Source organism: Oncorhynchus kisutch, linkage group LG28 (assembly GCF_002021735.2).
Source record: "Oncorhynchus kisutch isolate 150728-3 linkage group LG28, Okis_V2, whole genome shotgun sequence".
Lineage (NCBI taxonomy): Eukaryota > Metazoa > Chordata > Actinopteri > Salmoniformes > Salmonidae > Oncorhynchus > Oncorhynchus kisutch.
Window position 1 is genome coordinate 51,236,515 of NC_034201.2, and position 10,601 is coordinate 51,247,115.

At 41.2% G+C, this 10,601-nt stretch overlaps 1 protein-coding gene across 2 annotated transcripts in view; it reads right to left on the reverse strand.

Moving 5' to 3' along the window:
• Positions 1-9,670: 9,670 nt before the first annotated feature.
• The window catches only part of tmigd1 (transmembrane and immunoglobulin domain containing 1), a 14,014-nt gene continuing 13,083 nt past the window's right edge, over positions 9,671-10,601 (reverse strand). For both annotated transcript variants that reach the window (XM_031807986.1, XM_031807985.1), the window contains 2 exons: positions 10,234-10,346; positions 9,671-9,900 (listed from right to left, as the gene is read on the reverse strand). In XM_031807986.1, coding sequence (XP_031663846.1) covers positions 9,889-9,900; positions 10,234-10,346 — 125 coding nt within the window. In that variant the 3' untranslated portion in view covers positions 9,671-9,888. The remainder of the gene's footprint in view (positions 9,901-10,233; positions 10,347-10,601) is intronic.

Sequence of the window (10,601 nt, forward strand, 5' to 3'; positions counted from 1 at the left end):
AAATGTATAGGGGTCCAGACCAGAACACCACATATATAATATAAATGTATAGGGGGTCCAGTGGACCAGAACACCACATATATTAATATAAATGTATAGGGGGTCCAGACCAGAACACCACATATATAATATAATGTATAGGGGGTCCAGTGGACCAGAACACCACATATATAATATAAATGATAGGAGGGTCCAGTGGACCAGAACACCACATTTATAATATAAATGTATAGGGGGTCCAGACCAGAACACCACATATATAATATAAATGTATAGGGGGTCCAGTGGACCAGAACACCACATATATAATATAAATGTATAGGGGGTCCAGACCAGAACACCACATTTATAATATAAATGTATAGGGGGTCCAGTGGACCAGAACACCACATATATAATATAAATGTATAGGGGGGTCCAGAACAGAACACCACATATATAATATAAATGTATAGGGGGTCCAGACCAGAACACCACATTTATAATATAAGTGTATAGGGGGTCCAGAACAGAACACCACATATATAATATAAATGTATAGGGGGTCCAGACCAGAACACCACATATATAATATAAATGTATAGGGGGTCCAGACCAGAACACCACATATATAATATAAATGTATAGGGGGTCCAGACCAGAACACCACATATATAATATAAATGTATAGGGGGGTCCAGTGGACCAGAACACCACATATATATATACATGTATAGGGGGGTCCAGACCAGAACACCACATATTATAATATAAATGTATAGGGGGTCCAGTGGACCAGAACACCACATATATAATATAAATGTATTGGGGGTCCAGACCAGAACACCACATATATAATATAAATGTATAGGGGGTCCAGACCAGAACACCACATATATAATATAAATGTATAGGGGGTCCCAGTGGACCAGAACACCACATATATAATATAAATGTATAGGGGTCCAGTGGACCAGAACACCACATATATAATATAAATGTATAGGGGGTCCAGTGGACCAGAACACCACATATATAATATAAATGTATAGGGGGGTCCAGACCAGAACACCACATATATAATATAAATGTATAGGGGGTCCAGTGGACCAGAACCACCACATATATAATATAAATGTATAGGGGGGTCCAGTGGACCAGAACACCACATATATAATATAAATGTATAGGGGGGTCCAGTGGACCAGAACACCACATATATAATATAAATGTATAGGGGGGTCCAGTGGACCAGAACCACCACATATATAATATAAATGTATAGGGGGGTCCAGACCAGAACACCACATATATAATATAAATGTATAGGGGGTCCAGACCAGAAACACCACATATATAATATAAATGTATAGGGGTCCAGACCAGAACACCACATATATAATATAAATGTATAGGGGGGTCCAGTGGACCAGAACACCACATATATAATATAAATGTATAGGGTGGTCCCAGTGGACCAGAACACCACATATATAATATAAATGTATAGGGGGTCCAGTGGACCAGAACACCACATATATAATATACATGTATAAGGGGTCCAGTGGACCATGAACACCACATATATAATATAAATGTATAGGGGGGTCCAGACCAGAACACCACATATATAATATACATGTAATAGGGGGGTCCAGACCAGAACACCACATATATAATATAAATGTATAGGGGTCCAGTGGACCGGAGACACCACAGCATATAATATAAATGTATAGGGGGGTCCAGACCAGAACACCACATATATAATATAAATGTATAGGGGGTCCAGACCAGAACACCACATATATAATATAAATGTATAGGGGGTCCAGTGGACCAGAACACCACATATATAATATAAATGTATAGGGGGTCCAGTGGACCAGAACACCACATATATAATATAAATGTATAGGGGGGTCCAGACCAGAACACCACATATATAATATAAATGTATAGGGGGTCCAGACCAGAACACCACATATATAATATAAATGTATAGGGGGTCCAGTGGACCAGAACACCAACATATATAATATAAATGTATAGGGGGGTCCAGACCAGAACACCACATATATAATATAAATGTATAGGGGGTCCAGTGGACCAGAACACCACATATATAATATAAATGTATAGGGGGTCCAGTGGACCAGAACACCACATATATAATATAAATGTATAGGGGGTCCAGTGGACCAGAACACCACATATATAATATAAATGTATAGGGGTCCAGTGGACCAGAACACCACATATATAATATAAATGTATAGGGGGTCCAGACCAGAACACCACATATATAATATAAATGTATAGGGGGTCCAGTGGACCAGAACACCACATATATAATATAAATGTATAGGGGGTCCAGTGGACCAGAACACCACATATATAATATACATGTATAGGGGGTCCAGTGGACCAGAACACCACATATATAATATACATGTATAGGGGGTCCAGACCAGAACACCACATATCTAATATAAATGTATAGGGGGTCCAGACCAGAACACCACATATATAATATAAATGTATAGGGGGTCCAGTGGACCAGAACACCACATATATAATATAAATGTATAGGGGGTCCAGTGGACCAGAACACCACATATATAATATACATGTATAGGGGGTCCAGACCAGAACACCACATATCTAATATAAATGTATAGGGGGTCCAGACCAGAACACCACATATATAATATAAATGTATAGGGGGTCCAGTGGACCAGAACACCACATATATAATATAAATGTATAGGGGGGTCTAGACCAGAACACCACATATATAATATAAATGTATAGGGGGTCCAGTGGACCAGAACACCACATATATAATATAAATGTATAGGGGGTCCAGTGGACCAGAACACCACATATATAATATACATGTATAGGGGGTCCAGTGGACCAGAACACCACATATATAATATAAATGTATAGGGGGGTCCAGTGGACCAGAACACCACATATATAATATAAATGTATAGGGGGGTCCAGACCAGAACACCACATATATAATATAAATGTATAGGGGGTCCAGACCAGAACACCACATATATAATATAAATGTATAGGGGGTCCAGTGGACCAGAACACCACATATATAATATAAATGTATAGGAGGTCCAGTGGACCAGAACACCACATATATAATATAAATGTATAGGAGGTCCAGTGGACCAGAACACCACATATATAATATAAATGTATAGGGGGTCCAGTGGACCAGAACACCACATATATAATATAAATGTATAGGAGGTCCAGTGGACCAGAACACCACATATATAATATAAATGTATAGGGGGTCCAGACCAGAACACCACATATATAATATAAATGTATAGGGGGTCCAGACCAGAACACCACATATATAATATAAATGTATAGGGGGTCCAGACCAGAACACCACATATATAATATAAATGTATAGGGGGTCCAGTGGACCAGAACACCACATATATAATATAAATGTATAGGGGGTCCAGTGGACCAGAACACCACATATATAATATAAATGTATAGGGGGTCCAGTGGACCAGAACACCACATATATAATATAAATGTATAGGGGGGTCCAGTGGACCAGAACACCACATATATAATATAAATGTATAGGGGGTCCAGACCAGAACACCACATATATAATATAAATGTATAGGGGGTCCAGACCAGAACACCACATATATAATATAAATGTATAGGGGGTCCAGACCAGAACACCACATATATAATATAAATGTATAGGGGGTCCAGTGGACCAGAACACCACATATATAATATAAATGTATAGGGGGTCCAGTGGACCAGAACACCACATATATAATATAAATGTATAGGGGGTCCAGTGGACCAGAACACCACATATATAATATAAATGTATAGGGGGGTCCAGTGGACCAGAACACCACATATATAATATAAATGTATAGGGGGTCCAGTGGACCAGAACACCACATATATAATATAAATGTATAGGGGGTCCAGTGGACCAGAACACCACATATATAATATAAATGTATAGGGGGTCCAGACCAGAACACCACATATATAATATAAATGTATAGGGGGTCCAGTGGACCAGAACACCACATATATAATATAAATGTATAGGGGGTCCAGACCAGAACACCACATATATAATATAAATGTATAGGGGGTCCAGACCAGAACACCACATATATAATATACATGTATAGGGGGTCCAGACCAGAACACCACATATAGAATATAAATGTATAGGGGGGTCCAGTGGACCAGAACACCACATATATAATATAAATGTATAGGGGGTCCAGTGGACCAGAACACCACATATATAATATACATGTATAGGGGGTCCAGACCAGAACACCACATATATAATATAAATGTATAGGGGGGTCCAGACCAGAACACCACATATATAATATAAATGTATAGGGGGGGTCCAGTGGACCAGAACACCACAATATAGAATATAAATGTATAGGGGGGTCTAGACCAGAACACCACATATATAATATAAATGTATAGGGGGGTCCAGTGGACCAGAACACCACATATAAATATAAATGTATAGGGGGTCCAGTGGACCAGAACACCACATATATAATATAAATGTATAGGGGTCCAGTGGACCAGAACACCACATATATAATATAATGTATAGGGGGTCCAGTGGACCAGAACACCACATATATAATAATGTATAGGGGGTCCAGTGGACCAGAACACCACATATATAATATAAATGTATAGGGGGTCCAGTGGACCAGAACACCACATATATAATATAAATGTATAGGGGGTCCAGTGGACCAGAACACCACATATATAATATAAATGTATAGGGGGTCCAGTGGACCAGAACACCACATATATAATATAAATGTATAGGGGGGTCCAGACCAGAACACCACATATATAATATAAATGTATAGGGGGTCCAGTGGACCAGAACACCACATATATAATATAAATGTATAGGGGGTCCAGACCAGAACACCACATATATAATATAAATGTATAGGGGGTCCAGACCAGAACACCAACATATATAATATAAATGTATAGGGGGTCCAGACCAGAACACCACATAATAATATAAATGTATAGGGGGTCCAGTGGACCAGAACACCACATATATTAATATAAATGTATAGGGGGTCCAGTGGACCAGAACACCACATATATAATATAAATGTATAGGGGGTCCCAGACCAGAAACCCACATATATAATATAAATGTATAGGGGGTCCAGACCAGAACACCACATATATAATATAAATGTATAGGGGGTCCAGACCAGAACACCACATATATAATATAAATGTATAGGGGGTCCAGACCAGAACACCACATATATAATATAAATGTATAGGGGGGTCCAGTGGACCAGAACACCACATATATAATATAAATGTATAGGGGGTCCAGACCAGAACACCACATATATAATATAAATGTATAGGGGGTCCAGTGGACCAGAACACCACATATATAATATAAATGTATAGGGGGTCCAGTGGACCAGAACACCACATATATAATATAAATGTATAGGGGGTCCAGACCAGAACACCACATATATAATATAAATGTATAGGGGGTCCAGACCAGAACACCACATATATAATATAAATGTATAGGGGTCCAGACCAGAACACCACATATATAATATAAATGTATAGGGGGTCCAGTGGACCAGAACACCACATATATAATATAAATGTATAGGGGGTCCAGTGGACCAGAACACCACATATATAATCTAAATGTATAGGGGTCCAGTGGACCAGAACACCACATATATAATATAAATGTATAGGGGGTCCAGTGGACCAGAACACCACATATATAATCTAAATGTATAGGGGGTCCAGTGGACCAGAACACCACATATATAATATAATGTATAGGGGGTCCAGTGGACCAGAACACCACATATATAATATAAATTTATAGGGGGTCCAGTGGACCAGAACACCACATATATAATATAAATGTATATAGGGGGTCCAGTGGACCAGAAACACCACATATATAATATAAATGTATAGGGGGTCCAGTGGACCCAGAACACCACATATATAATATAAATGTATAGGGGGTCCAGTGGACCAGAACACCACATATATAATATAAATGTATAGGGGGTCCAGTGGACCAGAACACCACATATATAATATAAATGTATAGGGGGGTCCAGACCAGAACACCACATATATAATATAAATGTATAGGGGGTCCAGACCAGAACACCACATATATAATATAATGTATAGGGGGGTCCAGACCAGAACACCACATATATAATATAAATGTATAGGGGGTCCAGACCAGAACACCACATATATAATATATATGTATAGGGGGTCCAGACCAGAACACCACATATATAATATAAATGTATAGGGGGGTCCAGACCAGAACACCACATATATAATATAAATGTATAGGGGGGTCCAGGGACCAGAACACCACATATATAATATAAATGTATGGGGGGTCCAGACCAGAACACCACATATAGAATATAAATGTATAGGGGGGTCCAGGGACCAGAACACCACATATATAATATAAATGTATAGGGGGGTCCAGTGGACCAGAACACCAACATATATAATATAAATGTATAGGGGGTCCAGACCAGAACACCACATATATAATATAAATGTATTAGGGGGGTCAGACCAGAACACCACATATATAATATAAATGTATAGGGGGGTCCAGGGACCAGAACACCACATATATAATATAAATGTATAGGGGGGTCCAGACCAGAACACAACAATATATCTAATTATAAAAACATTGGTATAGGGGGGTCCAGTGGACCAGAACACCACATATATAATATAAATGTGTAGGGGGGTCCAGTGGACCAGAACACCACATATATAATATAAATGTATAGGGGGTCCAGACCAGAACACCACATATATAATATAAATGTGTAGGGGGTCCAGTGGACCAGAACACCACATATATAATATAAATGTATAGGGGGTCCAGACCAGAACACCACATATATAATATAAATGTATAGGGGGTCCAGTGGACCAGAACACCACATATATAATATAAATGTATAGGGGTTCCAGTGTGCATTCAATGGAAATGTGTTATTTGACATTTGATCATTTTTCTTTTAGTAAACATTCAAAATGGGTCCCGCAGACCCAAACAAGGGTTAAGAAACAACACAATTCCACAAATTAACTTTAACAAGGCACACCTGTTAATTGAAATGCATTCCAGGTGACTACTTCATCAAGCTAGTTGAGAGAATGCCAAGACTGTGCAAAGCTGTCATCAAGGCAAAGGGTGGCTACTTTGAGGAATCTCAAATGTAAAATAGATTTAGATTTGTTTAACACTTGTTTGGTTACTACATGATTCCATATGTGTTATTTCATAGTGTTGATGTCTTCCCTATTATTCTACAATGTAGAACATAGTCAAATAAAGAAAAACCCTGGAATGAGTAGATCTGTCTTTTGAATGGTTCCTCTTTGACAGCACAGAGTATTTTGTGTAGATCGTTGACAAAGAATTTACAATTAAACCCATTTTAATCCCACTTTGTAACACAACAACACAATGTGTAAAAGGGGTATGAAGACTTTCTGAAGGCATTGTAATTTAAACAGTGTGATTGTTTTGGAATAAAATGTAACTCTGCACTTATTGAAATGACCGCTTGAAACTTCAGCCTGTTTTGGTGGGACAGAGTTTTGACCTGCTTGGTGACATCACCATGAGGTACAATATTTAAAAGACCAATAATAAAGACAGTTCCAAACCTCTAAGCCAATAAGAGCTGGTTTTAGGGTTTCCCCCTTCCCACTCACACCATTCACAGTTAAAATAGCTAAATTCCTTCTTGAGAAATATATTTTTTGCTAAAATGCATTTTCTTCCCTTTTTAATGGAAATCTATTGCAGTATGGCGCTTTCTTTGTTATCCAGAATGATTAGATCATGATTTAAAAACGTCAGCTTTTTTTAAACATCTGCCTCCCAACTGTTCCCCAATAAATGGACCTAAAATATTTGATTATAAAATACAGCAAGCCTCCCAGTACAACTGGTAATACAATAGACCCATCCAGGGGGTTATGGGAGAAAGGATGGTTTTAAATCGTGTGTCTGACATCTCATCAGCAGCAACCTGTTGGAACCCAGCCGTTTAACTAACAGGACATGTTGGAACCCAGCCGTTTAACTAACAGGACATGTTGGAACCCAGCCGTTTAACTAACAGGACATGTTGGAACCCAGCCGTTTAACTAACAGGACATGTTGGAACCCAGCCGTTTAACTAACAGGACATGTTGGAACCCAGCCGTTTAACTAACAGGACATGTTTGGAACCCAGCCGTTTAACTAACAGGACATGTTGGAACCCAGCCGTTTAACTAACAGGACATGTTGGAACCCAGCCGTTTAACTAACAGGACATGTTGGAACCCAGCCGTTTAACTAACAGGACATGTTGGAACCCAGCCGTTTAACTAACAGGACATGTTGGAACCCAGCGTTTAACTAACAGGACATGTTGGAACCCAGCCGTTTACTAACAGGAAACCCAGCCGTTTAACTAACAGATTTGACGTTGTTTTATGTGATCCCAATAAATGTGTTATTTTACAGAGTTCTCAACCAGCGACGTCCTTGAGTCTGCAATAACCTTTTATATGAGGTGTGTGTATGTCTGTGCATGTGTGTGAGTGTGTGTGTGTCTGTGTCTGTGTCTGTGCGTGTGTGCCCGTGGTGTGTGTGTGTGTGTATGTGTGTGTGTGTGTGTGTGTGTGTGTGTGTGTGTGTGTGTGTGTGTATGTCTGTCTGTGTGTGTGTGTGTGAGTGTGTGTGTGTGTGTGTGTGTGTGTGTGTGTGTCCCTGTCCCTTTGACTCAGTGGCAGTAAATGTTTAACAGTATTTTAACGAGCCCTAGACAGATGAAATGGTGACAGGAAGAACACTGCCTGTCTGACTCAGAGGTCACAGTTCAGCCTTGCTAGGCTGGAACACAGAGGAAACACACAATACTTCACCATAGATCAGCACCTAATTCCTCAGCCCAGTCATCTCTACCCTGGTACAAATAACCCCTGGCCCTACCAGAGCACCACTCTGGCCCCTCCAGAGCACCACTCTGGCCCCACCAGAGCCCCACTCTGGCCCTTCCTGGCCCCTCCGGAGCACCACTCTGGCCCCTCCTGGCCCTTCCCGAGCACCACTCTGGCCCCTCCTGGCCCCTCCAGAGCACCACTCTGGCCCCTCATGGCCCCTCCAGAGCACCACTCTGGCCCCTCCTGGCCCCTCCAGAGCACCACTCTGGCCCCTCCTGGCCCCCCCAGAGCACCACTCTGGCCCCTCCAGAGCACCACTCTGGCCCTTCCAGAGCACCACTCTGGCCCCACCAGAGCCCCACTCTGGCCCCTCCTGGCCCCTCCGGAGCACCACTCTGGCCCCTCCTGGCCCTTCCCGAGCACCACTCTGGCCCCTCCTGGCCCCTCCAGAGCACCACTCTGGCCCCTCCAGAGCACCACTCTGGCCACTCCTGGCCCCTCCAGAGCACCACTCTGGCTCCTCCTGGCCCCTCCAGAGCACCACTCTGGCCACTCCACAACTATCCGAAGACAGCACATCAACGACACAGTATCATATCGAACAGACTGGGTTAAATATATGAATGAGTTTCTCTTTAATTTGAAGTAGAAATACAATATTTTCATATCACAACAGTAGATTATATCAATGAAATCAGTCATATGGTACATCCCAACAGCTATTCATCAGTATAGAACACCTCATGGTTTCCCTCTGTCCAATGGAGTGGATTCAATGGCCATATTCTCTGTTCTTATTGGCTATGGTCGGAGGTGTGGTGGGCTCAGATCCTCCTACTTGCAGCACTGTGAGGAAACAGGAAACAGAATCAGAGTGTCAGGAAGTGGGGTGTTATGTTATCTCTGTCTTTGTGTGTTTTGTGTGTTGGTTTTACTATCCTTGTTGTTACCAGAAGGGTAGTAAACACAATAACAATTTAGACATGTGACAACATTTCACCAGTCCTCACAAGGAAAAAGGTTATTTTAATTTCAGGGTTAAGGTTACAATTAGGGCTACATTTGGGGTTAGGGTTAGGATTAGGTTTAGCGTTAGGGAAAATCGGATTTTGAATGTAAATCAATTGTTTGGTTCCCACAAGGACAGTAAAAAAAAACATGTGTGTGTTTCTGTGTTACCTGTGTGATCCACCTCCAGCGAGAGATGATGGCGAGCAATGTGGTACAGCCTATCACCACCAGGCCTGCTATCATGGGAAAGATCAGGTCTGTCTGGAACTGAAGGGTCTTGTCTAGAGAGAGGAGAGGCAGATGGGAGGAAAGACGAAGCAGAGAAGAGAAGAGAAGAGAAGAGGAGAGGAGAGGCAGCGGAGAGGAGAAGATAAGCAGAGAAGAGAAGAGGAGAGGCAGAGGAGAGGAGAAGCAGGAAGAGAGGAGAAGCAGAAGAGAGGAGAAGCAGAAGAGAGGAGAAGCAGAAAGAGAGGAGAAGGAGAGGAGAGGAGAGAGGAGAGGAAGAGGAGAGGAGAGGAAGGGAGAGGAGAGGAGAG